The sequence below is a fragment of the Bufo bufo genome, chromosome 9, assembly GCF_905171765.1.
Source record: "Bufo bufo chromosome 9, aBufBuf1.1, whole genome shotgun sequence".
Classification (NCBI taxonomy): domain Eukaryota; kingdom Metazoa; phylum Chordata; class Amphibia; order Anura; family Bufonidae; genus Bufo; species Bufo bufo.
Genome location: NC_053397.1, coordinates 218,907,114 through 218,925,270, shown reverse-complemented (window position 1 = coordinate 218,925,270; position 18,157 = coordinate 218,907,114). Strand labels below are relative to the sequence as shown.

Here is an 18,157-nt window from a genome sequence, read left to right as displayed (position 1 = left end):
ATTGACTCGGCCATTGCAGAACATTCCACTTCTCTCCCTTATAAAACTCTTTGGTTGCTTTTGCAGTATGCTTTGGGTCATTGTCCATCAAGCATTTGTCTGAATATGAGCAGATAATATTGCCCGAAACACTTCAGAATTCATCCTGCTGCTTTTGTCAGCAGTCACATCATGAATAAATACAAGAGAACCAGTTCCATTGGCAGCCATACATGCCCACGCCATGACACTACCACCACCATGCTTCACTGATGAGGTGGTATGCTTAGGATCATGAGCAGCTCCTTTCCTTCTCCATACTCTTCTCTTCACATCACTCTGGTACAAGTTGATCTTGGTCTCATCTGTCCATAGGATGTTGTTCCAGAACTGTGAAGGCTTTTTTAGATGTCGTTTGGCAAACTCTAATCTGGCCTTCCTGTTTTTGAGGCTCACCAATGGTTTACATCTTGTGGTGAACCCTCTGTATTCACTCTGGTGAAGTCTTCTCCTGATTGGTGACTTTGACACACATACACCTACCTCCTGGAGAGTGTTCTTGATCTGGCCAACTGTTGTGAAGGGCGTTTTCTTCACCAGGGAAAGAATTCTTCGCTCATCCACCACAGTTGTTTTCCGTGGTCTTCCGGTGTTGCTGAGCTCACCGGTGCGTTCCTTCTTTTTAAGAATGTTCCAAACAGTTGTTTTGGCCAGGCCTAATGTTTTTGCTATCTCTCTGATGGGTTTGTTGTGTTTTTTCAGCCTAATGATGGCTTCACTGATAGTGACAGCTCTTTGGGTCTCATCTTGAGAGTTGACAGCAACAGATTCCAAATGCAAATAGCAGACTGGAAATGACCTCTGGACCTTTAATCTGCTCATTGTAATTGGGATAATGAGGGAATAACACACACCTGGCCATGGAACAGCTGAGAAGCCAATTGTCCCATTACTTTTGGTCCCTTAACAAGTGGGAGGCACATATGCAAACTGTTGTAATTCCTGCACCGTTCACCTGATTTGGATGTAAATACCTCAAATTACAGCTGACAGTCTGCAGGTAAAGCACATCTTGTTCGCTTCATTTCAAATCCATTGTGGTGGTGTAAAAAGCCAGAAATGTTAGAATTGTGTAATTGTCCCAATATTTATGGACCTGACAGTTTCCTGAGACCGGACAAAATGGTTGGCACGGCAGAACATTACAATAGCTTTTATATGCAGAGAGTCAGGTGCTCCAATATATTCGCGATTGCGTTAATCGGCAGTGATTAGAATATTTTTTTCGCACTACGCGCAACTTCACATTTTAGCGGTTCTGACTACAGATTACTGATTGGTGCGCTAAGTATTGTTGTGAACTTGACATTGCTTTTGCTATTCAAATCTTCGTGCTCAACACTACTTATAACGCCCTATCATTTTCTGACATGACAAACAACATACTAACGCGTTTCCCCTGACTACCTGTACCAAATGCATCAGTGAGTAAACATCACCAGCCTCTGGAGCATCTGACAAGGTAAAAGCCTCTAAATGGGAGTTATTCACAGGGTGTGGACACTGACCTGCGCTCGATATCAGTCCACCACATATTAAATAGTCAACACTTTTTGAAAATACAAGGCAAATTAGCTGATGCAGAAAGATAGTGTGTTGGTCCAGTCCTCTCACAGATGCAGGATATTCGCATGGGGGGGCTCAATAACTCGGCCCCCTTGTGATCAGAGTTGCATATCCGTAAAAACGGAGACAAGTCTGCAGCAGCTCAGCATACCGACAAAATGACCAACCCTGCCGGCTGCCCGATTTAATAGAGCAGATCGTGCTGACGATGCATAATTACTTACGACAATGACATACCCCTGTAAAGTTGTGTGGCTGCCGTACAGGCGCTCAACACCATAGGGAAGCCCATTTGTAGATTTACAACATTTAAGGAATTTCAGAAGTTGAATTTCAAATAAACAGGGTTTATGTTCTCAGCTATTATTTACACGAGGGTAAAAAAAAGCCGATGTCACCATTTTACTACAGGAAATTTCTTTATTTCTGTTTCATTTATGAAGGCGTTGGAATGTGATAACTACCGACTCCACCGCCCTGTGCGCATTAGTACCAGCCATCACTTAATTGGTTGGGGTCTGACCTCTGGGAACCCCCTGCCTGATTTTAGGACAGGGAACTGCTGTGTAGGAAAAAGATGCTGAAGAGGGAGATGGCACTAAATCATTCTCAGGGTTAGGCCTCATGCACACGACCGTGCCGTTTTTGCGGTCTGCAAACCGCGGATCCGCAATCTGAGGAACAGGCGCCGGCAATATAAATACCTATTCTTGTCCGCAAGGCGCGGACAAGAATAGGACATGTTATATTTTTTTTGTGGAGCCACGGACGCGGACAGCACACAGAGTGCTGCCCGCATCTTTTGCGGACCCATTGAAGTGAATGGGTCCGCATCCAAGCCGCCAAAACGGCAGCTCGGATGCAGACCCAAACAGTCGTTTGCATGAGGCTTTAGAGTCGCAGAGGTCGATACTCTTCTGATCATAAATCACTTGGAGATGAGGATACCCCTTTAACGTGTATACAGGCTTGTTATACAGCGGAGGGTAGCTTTCAGCCACTCCTCTACACACAATGCTTGGCTGTATCTAAAGGGTTTTTCTGATTCCTGTCCAACACCACATGGTTATAACCATTTTGTTACCTGCCCATGATGTTAAAGGGTGGCCGGTCTTAAAGAGGACCTTTCACTAGTTTAAAAACTAACTATATCAGTGGGCAGAGCGGCGCCCAGGGGTCCCCCTGCACTTACTAGTATGTCTGGGAGTCCCAGGCTATGAGCTGTGCGCTACGATTGGCCAGCGCTGCACCAAGGGACAACCCTAATACAAAAGCACCAAGGGACAACCCAGTACAACAGAGGGAGCTGCAGACACCGGAGCCTATACCGGGAGAACGGAGCGGCGCCCAGACATACTAGTAAGTGCAGGGGGACCCCTGGGCGCCGCTCTGCCCACTGATATAGTTAGTTTTTAAACTAGTGAAAGGTCCTCTTTAAGCTAAAAACTTGAATATGATAAATGAGCTGTAGCTTTTCTACTCAAGTCAATGGGAGCTGAACTGCAGTACCAGAGAATGGCCACTAGATGGTGCACAAATCTTTCCTGGCTCAGTACAGTTGACCTCTGGAACTGCAGCAGATTGGTGTGGGTGTTAAACCTCCACCTGTCTGATAACTTTGCCCCGGAGACCCCCTTTAATGTGTAAATTGCACGCGGTGAGCTCCGTCTGGTGGTAGCTGCAGGCAGACTAATGTTATTTGTAAAGGTCTGTGCAAGACTAGGTGGAATTCTGTATTATAAAAAAAATTGTAGAAACAACCCAGATTTGGCAATTAAAATATTTCATAGTTTAATGAGTCCAAATAATACAATACAAAATATACACGGCATATAATCTGAAGAGCAATAAATAGCCACAATTTATTAACCCGTCAGTGAATACCTTGACAACTGAGTACTCTTAATATTCCTAAGCGCGGTGGCTGGAAAGTAACTTGTGCTGTGTAAAGGACACCTACCTACAAGGGAAGAGAGAACGAGTCCTGGACCTTGGAAGGTACCTTAAACCGTCCCATGCTGTGCCAACTCCTGGAGACGTTCTGCATATTCTCCATGCTAATGAGTGTAGAGCAGTGGACTACAACTCCCAGCATGAGCCGATAGATCAGCAAATGCAGAATAAGAAAATAGAAGTTGCTTCTTCTCGAACTGGAAAGTAAGGATTCCTCAAGGTGCTTCTACTCTACTGTCACAAGACGACACTGTGGGAGATTGCTCCGGTTTGTCAGTCCTATGACCATTAAAGACTGGCGCAGAAGTAGCCATATTGTATCTTAAAGGAATTCTCCATTTCTTAAAAGTGAAGACTATTCCTGTTCTGTCCAGTAAATGTGTATACATCCGTGTTTGGAGCAGACATTCCTGAGTGATCATGCTTAGAGGTGTGAATGGAGACCGACACAAGGTGCTTACTGGGCATGTGGAAGAAATGTCCACTGTGAGGATGGCCCCAGTATAGAAGTCACTGGTGGACATCCCCAGTGGGAGTGAAGGTTTTTTATTTTATGGCATCAGAAGAATCTTAAAGGGGAGCAGTAAAGATGAAGACGCCCCCGCTGACTTCCTTTATATCCGGCTGGAGCTTGATCTTCGAGAAGTTATAGAAATGTTATAAAGACTGCAAAGTGAAGATATAGAAAGGAGTGAAAGATGGACGGGTCATTATGGTGGCCACTTCGTACCAGACTCAACGTCTTTAACTCTTCATGTCTCTTGTACCTTAATAAAAACAATTCCCAACTTCATGGCTGGCTTAAAAAAAATATTTGGTAAAAACATATGGGGAGGAGCAATTACCTTTAAAAAAAAATCATTAAAAATGACAAAATGTGAATATAAATTAATATAAACGTACAAATTAATGCTGCATAAATAGTAAGTGAATTCTTGTACCACAGATAATAAAATGAAATGATGGAAACGCAGAACGCTGTGCTAGCGGACCGTCCTGTAACAGTCTGACGGGCATAGCCCAACACGAATGGTCCCGATACCACAATGTGCAGGTCCTGTGCCCCATGCCTCAGCCGGCTACTGGTTCCGTAGTCAGGAGGGATCCCACTTTCTTCACAGGTCGATTTTTCTTAGACTCATTCTACTGAACGAATCCCTAAAAAGCACAGAAAAGAATGTTAGAACTGAACGCGTGTCTACTATAGGACGACTTAAAAGGGCATCTGACAGCAGTTTTGTACCTATGTATCTGGCTGACCTGTTGTATGTGAGTTTGGCAGCTGAAGGCATCTGTGTTGGTCCCATGTTCATATGTGCCCGCATTGCTGAGAAATTTTTTTAATATATTCAAATGAACCTTTAGGAGCAACAGGGGCATTGCCATTGCACTTAGAGGCTCAGCTCTCTCTGCAACTGCTGCACTTTGACAGGGCCAGGCAGTGTAATCATCATCTCTGGCCCTGTCCATCAAAGTGCAGAGAGGGCTGAGCCGCTAAGTGTAATGTTAACGCCCCCGTTGCTCCTAGAGGTTCATTTGCATATATTACCGTAAAACTTCATTTTTCTCAGCAATGCGGCACATATAAACATGGGACCAACACGGATGCCTTTAGGTGCCAAGTGCACATGCAACAGGTCAGCCGGTGTCATAGGTAGAAATCTGCTGACAGATGCCCTTTAAAGGGAGTCTGTCCCCTAATCTGAGCGTTTTAGACTCTTTGACCCTCATTACAATGGTACCGTTCTTTTCTGTGTCCCTCGTCAAGATCATAAAAAAAAGACACTTTTTAAACATATGCAAATGAGCTTCTGCAAGTGCCCAGGGGCGGCGTTACTGCCGCAAGTGCCCAGGCCCCTCTTCGATGTGCCCATTAAAACACACCCCTTTTAGCCCTCTGGCCCGGCGGAAGTCACGAGTGGCACCAGAGGACGGCGGGCCTGCAAGTCTCAGCGCAGTTGGCCCGCACCTGAGCGCTGCTCTGCCTATTATGGGCAGAGGAACAGCTTTTCATATTGCGCATGCGCCAGCCAACTTAAGACAGCTGCGCTGAGACTTGCCGACCCGCCGTCCTCTGGTGCCGCTCGTGACTTCCGCCGGCTGAAGGCAGAGGAGGAGGTAATAGGAAAGAAGGGCGGTTCAGAGGGCTAAAAGGGGTGTGTTTTTCTGGGCACATTGCCGAGGGGCCTGGGCACTTGCGGCAGTAACGCCACCCCTAGGCACTTGCAGAAGCTCATTTGCATATGTTTAAAAAGTGTCTTTTTTATGATCTTGACGAGGGACACAGAAAAGAAAGGTACCATTGTAATGAGGGTCAAAGAGTCTAAAACACTCAGATTAGGTGACGACTCCCGTTAAAGGGTTTCCAATATTATATTTATCATGCAAAATCAACATTATTTGCCATTTCCATGCATCTAGTGAAGTGTTATTTACTTAAAGTATGGCGCCACCTGGTGGTGGTCAAATTGTATAGCAATTATACTATACGCAGGAGAATTTACTGAGGACTATAAACACATGTCAAAGGGGGAAGACCTACTGGGAACATACTGGGGATTATATTTACAGCTGCCAGGGTCCTATATTTACCTCAGTGGAGAAGGGATGTGCTGATAAATAAACCCCCTTTAAGCTTTTACCCTTAAACTGGAAAAACCCAAATTCAGATCTGACGTTCTTGGCTCAGCAGGGCGCCACTTATCCCTTTCCACTCTGGCTCAGGATATGGCAGCTGCTGATTTACCTGTGACATGCGACTGGCACCACATTCTTGTACAGCTGTGGGATCTTCCTGTTGATGAGCGGCTGCAGCGCCTCCTTCAGGCGGTGGTAGTTACGCTCTAATTCCCGCTGATATTCCTTCTGATCTGGACCAATGAGACTCTTATTCTTCCGCAGAGCGTCCTCGCACCTATAACACAGCACACGGCAGAGCTGGAGTAAGAGAATATGACGGTGTGCGGCATACACCATCGATGCGTCACTTCCATATTGAAGTGGATTATGCCAGTCGGTGCAGTACTACCTATGGAAAATGGGTATTCTTAAAGGGGAACATACCTTTTTGTGAAGTCTTTAAAACAGAGTCTAAGTTTGTTGTGATGCCGAAATAGTTTTGGATCGTTTGGAATCTCCGACAAAAACACCTGAGCGACTTCCAGCGGACCCTGCAATAGAAAAGCCCAGAAAACATCAGCATATCCCGCTAAAGGCTATGTACACCTTCGGGGGCAACTTTCTTTGATGATTGCATTTTATACTCATTTTGGCCTAAAACACATTATTTCAATTGGTCTTTATTCAAAATATTCAGCCGTTCTGTGAAAGAGTTAACTCTGTTTAGCTGAGAGATTTGTTCCATTCATCTAATAAACCTCCTTAAATTACTAAAGGGTCATAAACCACATTCTAATCAGTAAGATAAGAGCTGAGCAATAATAAGTGTTATAGCTCAGGTCAGTGACAGAAAGAATAAAAGTACAGACCCTGCTTCTAGAGAATCTCAAGGCTGTACAGAGAAATAGGCTCAACATTTTTAATAAAGGACAATTGAAAAAAAGATTTTTAGCTTAAAATTAGTACAATGCAATAATAAAAAGAAAAAAGGTCCCCAAAGGTGTCCATAACCTTTAATATTTGACCTAATACGGTCGGCGTGGCCAAGATGACAGCAAAATACACAAGGCTTATGCTGGCAGCGCGATACCACTACTGAAATCGCCACGACGTCTAGAGCTTAGGCTCCTCCATGACGGAGCATGTCCACCATTTCTGTGTAACCGTGCGACAGCACCAACCTGATTCACCGTCGTCCCCACTGAACCCTGTAAGACCATCTGAAGCATTTTAGGGTCAGCCGGATCCTGGTGGGTGGCGAAGGCCAACTCCTGAGTCTTCTTCTGCATGTCCTCAATGGCAACTTCAATGGGAGTCAGAATGATCTGCGATGTATACAGAGGCCGTTACTGACGAGCCACACAACAGTCTTCTGACAAGTTTGGTCACCCAGCTTTCCCAGACAGGTGAACAGTAAAATACGCTGCAGGGATCACTACAGATCTGTCCATGTGGCTTCTTGTATATGAAGCTTAAATCATTATGCGACCCCTGAAATGCCCCCCATATGCCCGGGCCCCTCACACACAATGATGTACTTACCTCACTCCCCAGCACCCGCGTCGCTTCTGACAGCCGCCACCGCTGCATCTCCCTGTCGCGCAGATGTAAACATCTGGCGTGGGTGGTGGGAGTCCCGCCAATAGCAGGTGGTGACAAGCCTCCCTAGCGCCACCCGTGATGCTAGGGAGGCTCGTCACCGTCTACCATTGGCTGACCCCGGCACCGGATGATCAGAGATGCAGCAGCAGCCATGCGGGCTTCAGAAGAAACACAGGTGACGGGGAGAGAGGTAAGTACATTGTGTGTGAGGGGCCCAAGCATATTGGGGGGGGGGGGGGGCATTTCAGGGGTCGGATAACCCCTTCAATATACTTTGTGCTTCAATTAGATCTCAGGACAGCAGAACGATTTCTGTTGCTGTTGTTTAGGAAAGAAACAGATGTTCAACTGTTTTGGGTCTGCACAGAGTTTCCTCCTTTGCATGAAAAACAAAAATGTTTCTATTCACTGACAGCAAAATTGAGATCTTGAAAAAGTCTATTAGAAGGTTGCAGAAAAAGATTGCAAAGTAGCTCACGTCAGCCAAACCAGAAGAGCAAAAGGAAGAGCGACCCATCTGGCAGCGGCTTTTGGGTTCTTGTCCCTCTTCAGTACAGACCAGGGTACTGGTTAGCTGCTCTCGGGGCATGGGGGTACTGGTACCAGAAGCCACCCCCTCAAGCTGCATCTAATGCAGCCCACCGATAGCCTGTTCTGTGCTGAAGAGGGGAAAAAAAAACAAAACAGTGGTCTATAGATGGACCACTACTCCATAAACCCACTGGGTCTCTTCAATGGGAACTAAACTGCAGAAATAAGCAGACCCTTCCTTTCCACTGCACATATATCCATATGCACCCCGACCACCAGCCCTCACCTCCTCCTTGTGAATGACATTGATCCGGGTTTTGATGTAAGGGAATGCATGAGACGTGGTGAGGATGGTCTTCCTCTTGAACTGCTCGTGTAGCTCTCCGTGCGCCCGTCCGTCCAGGGTAAAGGGCGTGCAGTACATGAAGCGCCGCAGGTTGTAGTTTTTATCAAAGTAGGTGATCCTGTCCTTCATTTCATAGGTGTCGAAGTACGGCTCCACATAGGTGATCTGAATGAACGCCTGCGGAAGAACGACACCAGGAACTTAGATGTGAGCAGCAGCCAGAAAGCATCATAAATGCTGTAAGGTTATGCAGTGACGGCACCTGAGTTTTTATATATTGGGGGGGGGGGGGGCTCTGAGCAGCTGCTCTAGTGATGTCATAGTGATGTCACTGTAGGTGGAGATCTGAGCAAGGATGAGATCAATAAAGCTTGTGTAGACTCCATAGTTCTCAACATAAAACCTGGAATATTCTGTTACCTTATTAGCATCTAATTTACATTTGTCGACTGGATTGGAATCCTTAATGACCTCAACACCGTCCTCCCCGAAACGCTCCCCGTAAAATCCCTACAGAAAGAGCAAAGCGCGGATTATACAAAGATATTCACATTCATTGTAATGTAACCAGTCAGTAAAAGCACAAACACTGTAACATTAAATGATGTAAGCACAGATAGTACTGCCTCCCTGTTTATATAAATGATCTGGGCACAGGTAGTACTGCCACCTTGTCTCTTTATATAAATTATATGGGTACAGATAGTACTGTCTCCCTATTTAAATGATGTGGGGCAGGTAGTACCGCTTCCCTGTCTCCCTATATAAATGATGTGGGGCAGGTAGTACCGCTTCACTGTCTCCATATATAAATGATGTAGGTACAGATAGTACTGCCTCCCTATCTCTCTATATACAATTGTGTTCAAAATAATAGCAGTGCGTTTAAAAAAATGAATAAAGCTCAGAATCCTTCTAATAGCTTCTATTTCCATCCACACAGATGCCTTGGGAACACTACACATTCTGTTCCAAATCAAAACATGAAGAAAAATATATCAAATTTGTGTTATTCCTCAAAAAAAAAAGAAAAAAAGTGAATATTAGACTGTTCAATAAAATAGCAGTGTTTGTATTCTTCTTTACAAAGTCAAACATTCACTATAGAAATGTTTGTAGATTTTCTTTCCTCTGAATCCCGTCACTAATACTCAGTTGTATACCCGCTGTCTCTGAGACCTGCTGGACGTCTGTGCTGCTCGGAGTCACCACCTTCTGCCCCTGTGACCAGGTATTCCAGCCCAGGATGATTGGACGACATTCCACAGTTCTTCTCTATTTCTTGGTTTTGCCTCAGAAACTGCATTTTTATGTCACCCACAAGTTTTCTATTGGATTAAGATCCGGGGATTGGGCCGGCCGCTCCATAAGGTCAATCTTGTTGGTCTGGAACCAAGATGTTGCCCGTTTACTGGAGTGTTTGGGGTCGTTGTCTTGTTGGAACACCCATCTCAAGGGCATTTCCTCTTCAGCATAAGGCAGCATGACCTCTTCCAGTATTCTGATGGATTCAGACTGATCCATGATCACTGGTCTGCGATAAATGGGCCCAACACCGTAGTATGAGACACATCCCCATATCATGATGCTTGTCCACCATGCTTCACTGTCTTCACAGTGTCCTGGGGCTGAATTCAGTGTTTGGGGGTCGTCTGACAAACTGTCTCCGGCCACTAGACCCAAAAAGAACAATCTTACTTTCATCAGTCCACAGAATGTCTCTTTAGGCCGTCAATGTGCTCTTTGGCAGATTGTAAGCTCTTCAGCACATGTCTTTTTTTCAGCAGTGGGACTTTGCGGGGACTTCTTGCAGATCGCTTGTGTGAGGATTATGGATCATCATTTACTGGCAGCCCTGATTTTCATCTGATTTACCTTTTTGTCAGTCCACATGCAAATAGGCTCTCGCTCCACTTCCTCTGCCGTCTGACAAGCAGATGGTTGAAATCCACAGGGGGTCCTAGCTCAAAGGATGCCCCAGGTGGATAGACTCACACCTCTTCCAGCAGCTCGGAGCCAGGCCAAGGTAACAGGAAGGATCTCTCAGTATGGGGTCCCAAACCTTCCCCAGTTCAATCAGATTAGCAGACATATTGGGGCCGGCGAGTTATAAGGAATTATGAATCGTCCATCCATCCCAGGCATAATTCGGTTATATTTTTGCGATCCTGGGGCAAAGCCAAACACCCACGTAGTCCTGGCTTGAGACTAGGATGCCCGGGAGGGGAGATATCCATATCTCCCCACAGAAACCAAATACCGGTACCATTTTTGGACTCTAGTTGTAGCCGGAACCCAGGCGGATCAATTGGGCCCAGAACCATCTTCCTGCGACATTCTGGTCTGGGGCTATGAGCCCTAAGGGGTTTTATGGGCTATTTGCTCCCAGCACCAGAGAAGGAGGGGTGGACCCTACCCATAGGCGGGGAGGGGAGCGGCCGGTTACAGCACATGCAAGCCAGCGGGCGGGGTCTTTTCTGAAGGGGGTCACATCGTGCCAATGTGTTTGGAGAAACCAGGAACCAGCTGACCTCACTGCCCCCACGTGACTGCAGCCAAGGCCTATTCCACCCTTATTACCCAAAGGAACTTTCATCTACCCGGTAACTGACTTTTGCTCAGCTTAACCCTGTTGCACCCATATAACCTGTATCTGTAACCTCAGACCACTGTATATATTCTCTGTGTATATTGTGTTATATCTAGTGTGCCCTTACGGCGATTAAATATATAATTTAATCTTGTGCTGTCTTGTATCTCGATCGCGAATCCCCACGTCCGTGTTTTGGCCTAGTTATAAGCTACCGCGGGTTGGTTTCTCACCATATATAATCCCGTTAGCGGAACGGGCTTACATCAAACGAGAGCTGGTGGCAGATACCCGGGCTGAGACAGCGCTGTTTTCACTGCGGCAGTGAAAAGGCTCTCTCAGCTTGTTGCCTCTCTGTGCCCGCGTGGACAGGAGGAGTCTGTGTAAACTGTGCGACACTGACCTTACCTGCTCCTCTGGAGGGCGTAACATCACATTTTTGGTAACCAGTGACCATACCGCGTGTCGTGAGCTCGACGTAGGCGACGTCGAGTGGGCACGAGGTGTGGTATTCGTCACAGCTTGGCTTCACATCGGCGTCTTCTAATTGTAACAGTCCTCACAGGGAACTTTACACCTTCTTTCATCTTCCTGGAGCTGATTGTTGGCCGAGTCCTCGCCATTTTGGCTATTCTTCTATCCATTCGAATGGTAGTTTTTCGCTTTTTTCCACGTCTTTCAGGTTTTGGTTGCCATTTTAAAGCATTTGCGATCATTTTGGCTGAGAAGCCGATCATTTTCTGCACTTCTTTATAAGTTTTCCCCTCTCCAATCAACTTTTTAATCAAGGTACGCTGTTCTTGTGAACAATGTCTGGAACAACCTATTTTCCTCAGAATTTCAGAGAGAAATGCACTGTAACCAGCATGTACAACATTTGCTGCCTTCCTTCCTTAAATAAGGGCAATAATTGCCATCTGTTTTTCAAAGAATGAATGACCTTATTCATTAAACTCCACACTGCTATTATTTTGAACATGCCCCTTTCAATAAGTGATTGCATTACAGAGAATCAGCAGCATGCATGTCATGTCTGTTGGGTTTCTATTACTCTACTACACCTGCTAGTAAATTATTTGCCATGTAGAAATATCATTTCTACCAAAAACAATGATTGATCAGGTTAGTGATGTCTGACTGCTATTATTTTGAACACAACTGTAAATGATGTGGGTACAGATAATACTGCCTCCCTGTCTCTCTATATAAATGATAAATATATAGATAGTACTGTCTCCTTCTCTATAAATAAATGTAGGTACAGATAGTACCGCCTCCATTTCTCCCTATATAAATGTACGGTAAAATGCGTTTTACCTCCAGCCGGTGAGATATTTCTGCCAGTTTAGTTATTGCCGGTTCCTTGTAAACAAACTCTTGTTCATCTAAATCTCCAAATCTGGTTCCGTAAAAACCAACACGGAAATACGTCCCAAACATTCTCTTCCCGTCCTAAGGAGAAGGGGGAGTGGCTAAATTATCACATGATTACCGACCGGTGGACATCAGATATTCTGATCATCAATACAGAACATCAAGATTTTGCGTCACTTATCTTGTGCTGATGTTGAGCTGCATACTTTCTTATACTACAGTTACCTCCAGAGCTGCATTCAGAATTCTCCTGGCTGCCAACTGTAATATGATGCAACTCAGGGTCAGTACAAGCTAGGTGAAGCTCGATATTTGGAAGACCACGCTGATCATTACACGGAAGCAAACTGAAAAAAAAACGGAGCTCCGGAGTGCACAATGGATGCAGTCTTTATAATCAGCTGAACCAATGCTATCAGCCGGGTGCCCAACTTACGGCCCTCCAGCTGTTGCAAAACTACAACTCCTAGTATACAGCTATTAGGGCACGCTGGGAATTGTAGTTTTGCAACAGCTGGAGGGCCGCAGGTTGAGCATCCCTGGGCTATGTAATCGAGGGTATGTATTCCTTTGCAACCATCTTTTTATAACTTCAATGCATCAATAAAAAATAAAATAAACTGTATTGGGGAACACAACCTCTATACAAAAGTACGTGTCTCCTTGGTTACAGACTACAAACATAACCTACATGTAGTCTGATCTGCTGTCATGTGTTACTCCCCTGTCTGGCTCCTCTTTTCCAGAACCTATAGAAAACATTACAGAAGTAACAAGACTGCAGGACCTGACAACACACAGTGTTTGTTTGTAGTCTGTAACCATGGAGACACATAGGGTTACATAGTAAACCTGTGTGTTACATAGTAGCAACAGCTGTATACACAAAATGCCAGGAGGTTTGTAAAACTTTTTTTTTTTTTTAATGCATAAGAGCATTAAACATATTGGTTGTAAAAGTCTACACACCCTTTAGCACATATAATAACCCACTATCCATACTGTACTGTCAGGCTGCGTAATCATGTATATGGGTCCAATGATGGCTGCCTATATAATACAGTCGTGAATTGAAGTAATCCCACAGAACTGTCAGGTTACGTCCATGCAAGGAGTATTTTGTAAACTGCGACAAATCTGCAGCAAAATTCTCATAAGTTACAAACGGATTTTGCCACAGATGAGCTGCTACTGTGGACCCACGTGTGGTTGCACCCTAAGGGGTTCACGAGAAACCCACTACAGTGACAGTGATCTCTATCCTGCGGCTGCAACACTACAAGCCCCAGGTTGCTGGTGCATGCTGAGAGTTGTAGTTTTGCAGCAGGCGGAGTGTCACAGGTTAAAGAGCACTTCCAGAATCAAAGAACGGGAAGCAGTAAACGCCTGTCGGATGTGAGAGAACGTCACTACATAAATGGACCTGTGTGTGTGTGTGTGTGCGAATATACCGGGCGAGGTGGGGACGGACGCGCAGAGTAGCAGAGAGGATTATAGGAAACTAAAGCGCTGATTAACCTATTATTTTCCAGAGAGGAATAAATAATAGGGCAGCCTGAGAGAGGAGATTACACCACAGAGTCATTAACAGAGCTGAAAGATAGCACACAGCCACCATACAGTTACATAACGCACGGTAAACCCCTCTCATCGGTGCTGCGCGGGGGTGGGGAGGGGGATCATTCACATCACAGAGGGAGGTGCTGCGCCAGCCGGGCCGCTCCTTATAACCACAATAGAAAACTGTAAGTGGGAAAAATTACAGTTCACTAAAATGGTGTTTTTTTTGCAGTTTATTTTTTATTTTATTTTGCAGTTTTCAATATTTTTTTTGTCTAATTCAAAATAAAAATGCAAAATATTCCGGGAATCTGGCGCATTAAAGGTCAATCGTTATATATATATTTTTTTCTCTTGGCTGAAGTTAAATGAGACATACTTAATATCCACAAAATGGAACTTACCACAACAGACAAGAGTAAAAAGTGGGGAGGAGAAGGGTCAGCGACCGGGGGAGGGGGGGGAGAGACAGAGGGCGAAGGGGGGGAAAAAACAGAAATTATTTTAATTAGGGTTCATCAAAAATAAATGGATAAAAAACAAGTATTCAACTGGAAAAACGTGCAAATGCAATAATAGGCTTGCACTAAGAGGCAATGCAGAGGCCAGCGGGATTAGTGGATGGAGTGGAAAGTGTTAAACGGAGGCAACATGCGTGAAAAGCAAGAGGAAGATGGAGGATCGGTGGCCGACCAGATGCTGTGGGACTACAAGTGCCAGGAAGTACTTGGGGCTCACAACTGCCAAGACAGCCACAGTTCCCCAGGGTATGGAGAGGATGGACGTTAGCATGCAGACAGCACAGGAGGAACTAAACACTGGGGAGCGTCAAATCCAGGGGTCGATTCAGCTAAACTGAGATCAGGACCAAATAATCTGCCTAAAAGGGGATAATCACCCAAAGCTTAAAAACAGATAACTATTTAAATGCTAAAACTGAGTAAATCAATGAATTCCTTCTCTTACTGTAAATACATTACTTATCCTGTACTGATCCTGAGTTACGTCCTGTATTATACTCCAGAGCTGCACTCACTATTCTGCTGGTGCAGTCACTGTGTACATTACATTACTTATCCTGTACTGATCCAGAGTTACACCCTGTATTATACTCCAGAGCTGCACTCACTATTCTGCTGGTGCAGTCACTGTGTACATACATTACTTATCCTGTACTGATCCTGAGTTACATCCTGTAATATACTCCAGAGCTGCACTCACTATTCTGCTGGTGGAGTCACTGTGTACATACATTACTTATCCTGCACTGATCCTGAGTTACATCCTGTATTATACTCCAGAGCTGCACTCACTATTCTGCTGGTGCAGTCACTGTGTACATACATTACTTATCCTGTACTGATCCTGAGTTACATCCTGTATTATACTCCAGAGCTGAACTCACTATTCTGCTGGTGGAGTCACTGTGTACATACATTACTTATCCTGTACTGATCCTGAGTTACATCCTGTATTATACTCCAGAGCTGCACTCACTATTCTGCTGGTGCAGTCACTGTGTACATACATTACTTATCCTGTACTGATCCAGAGTTACACCCTGTATTATACTCCAGAGCTGCACTCACTATTCTGCTGGTGGAGTCACTGTGTACATACATTACTTATCCTGCACTGATCCTGAGTTACATCCTGTATTATACTCCAGAGCTGCACTCACTATTCTGCTGGTGCAGTCACTGTGTACATACATTACTTATCCTGTACTGATCCTGAGTTACATCCTGTATTATACTCCAGAGCTGCACTCACTATTCTGCTGGTGGAGTCACTGTGTACATACATTACTTATCCTGCACTGATCCTGAGTTACATCCTGTATTATACTCCAGAGCTGCACTCACTATTCTGCTGGTGCAGTCACTGTGTACATACATTACTTATCCTGTACTGATCCTGAGTTACATCCTGTATTATACTCCAGAGCTGCACTCACTATTCTGCTGGTGCAGTCACTGTGTACATACATTACATTACTTATCCTGTACTGATCCTGAGTTACATCCTGTATTATACTCCAGAGCTGCACTCACTATTCTGCTGGTGCAGTCACTGTGTACATACATTACTTATCCTGTACTGATCCTGAGTTACATCCTGTATTATACTCCAGAGCTGCACTCACTATTCTGCTCGTGGAGTACTCTGTAGACATGGAGACCACATAAGTCTGCAGAAGATTTGAATATGAAGAAATATATTTTTAAGTCAAAGTTGCTTTATTTTTCCTTTCAGATGCTGACCCATCCATTATAGTCACTAAGTGGGGCTGAATCAACCCCTTGATTTTGGAGGTGGGGAGCGGGGTGGAGAGAAGTGTTGATGGAGAGAGCACTACATCTGGAGGATGATGAGAGTGTGACATGGTAACTTTATTAGTGTAACGCTGTGAACGTCATGCACTAGGTCTAGCCGGACTTTACCAGGACCAGAGGGTGGTCTCAATGCAATGTGTCAGGTCACGGCACACAGCCCACCACTAGCAGATGTGGGTCAAGCATTGCAGAGGGTCTCAGACTATTAGTGGTCTTTACTGACTGCACAATACCTACCTCCCAGCCCGTACTCTGTGTAACAAGGAGATAAAAAACAGCGTCAGCTGAACAGTGCACAGTCACAGGCGGAGGCGACTGAGGCAGGACTACAACTCCCAGCATGCAGTGTCAGTGCCTCAGCATATAACCACCAACCCGGCCTCTGTGGGTGTCTGGCTAAGAATAAGGCAAGGCATTCTGGGAGTTTCAGTGCTGTGCCAAAGACGATGAGCACAGGTCACCTCCATCACCCTGCGTCATAAATAATCATCATCATATTACACCACAGATCAGAGAGAACATGGAAACATCGGAAGACTCATTATTACTTATTGTATTACTTCTAACATCTCCTGTACAGAAAATCTGCCCCAATGTGTAAGATATGAGATAGATAGACAGATATGAGATAGACAGATATGAGATACATAGACAGATATGAGATAGACAGATATGAGATAGACAGATATGAGATAGACAGATATGAGATAGACAGATATGAGATAGACAGATATGAGATACATAGACAGATATGAGATAGACAGATATGAGATAGATAGATAGATAGATAGATAGATCGATACCTTAGGCAAACGACTGTATGTATTTTGCAGTCTACAAATCGCAGATCCACAAAATACGGATACTGGCCGTGTGCATCCCAGAAATTCATATGCATAGTATGCGGCGTGCTGTCCCCATTTTCTGCGGCCCTATTGAATTTAATGGGTCGGCATTCAATCTGTAAAAACTTAAGATTGAAAGAAACACGGTAGTGTGCATGAGGTCTAAGACAGCAGAACTATCTCTGGTAAAGTCTTTACTCATAGATTGTAAGCTCTTGCGAGCAGGGCCCTCATTGTCTGTTGCTCTGTTATTTATTACTGTTTGCACATGAACTGTAAAGCGCTGCGGAATAGGTTGGCGCTATATAAAGATATTATTATTTTTCACACACAATTCCTCCGGTGCAGCATACAAGGGTTGGGAGATGACGTGTGACCGCTATGCACTGCAGAAGGTCATGTCACCACGGCTGGGGGGGGGGGGTAATGACTGTCACATTGTGAATGTCAGCGTGGCAGGAAACACCTTCGTTTCAGGCAGGTGCAATGTCACTAGTAACATTTGTACATTTGTGTGAGGGGGTCATTCCCATGGTGGGCACTAGAGGGCGCTAAGCTCTGCTAATTCCAGACTAGTGCACATCAATGATCACTATAAATCACTGGATGGGACCACCACAGGGCACAGTCCGGAGATGCCTTCTCGTTACCTGGTGGACGATCTTGCTGAATGCTTCCTGCAGTTTTCCGTGAATGGCACACAGCTTCTTGGCGTCTCGGTTGGCTTCATGTATGGGGATGAGAACTTTGTAGACGTCGTTCACGGCCTCGTACATACCAGCCTGGAAGACAGTCA

At 45.0% G+C, this 18,157-nt stretch overlaps 1 protein-coding gene across 4 annotated transcripts in view; it reads right to left on the bottom strand.

Moving 5' to 3' along the window:
* Positions 1-3,379: 3,379 nt before the first annotated feature.
* DOCK7 (dedicator of cytokinesis 7) overlaps positions 3,380-18,157 on the bottom strand; it is a 127,946-nt gene continuing 113,168 nt past the window's right edge. For 2 of the 4 annotated variants that reach the window (XM_040408308.1, XM_040408312.1), the window contains 9 exons: positions 18,012-18,143; positions 16,754-16,768; positions 12,564-12,689; positions 9,077-9,166; positions 8,597-8,833; positions 7,359-7,502; positions 6,622-6,728; positions 6,305-6,472; positions 3,380-4,716 (listed from right to left, as the gene is read on the bottom strand). In XM_040408308.1, the coding sequence (XP_040264242.1) occupies positions 4,674-4,716; positions 6,305-6,472; positions 6,622-6,728; positions 7,359-7,502; positions 8,597-8,833; positions 9,077-9,166; positions 12,564-12,689; positions 16,754-16,768; positions 18,012-18,143 (1,062 nt within the window). In that variant the 3' untranslated portion in view covers positions 3,380-4,673. Of the gene's footprint in view, positions 4,717-6,304; positions 6,473-6,621; positions 6,729-7,358; positions 7,503-8,596; positions 8,834-9,076; positions 9,167-12,563; positions 12,699-16,753; positions 16,769-18,011; positions 18,144-18,157 lie in introns of all 4 variants that reach the window. The other 2 variants (XM_040408313.1, XM_040408309.1) reach the window with 1 other exon arrangement.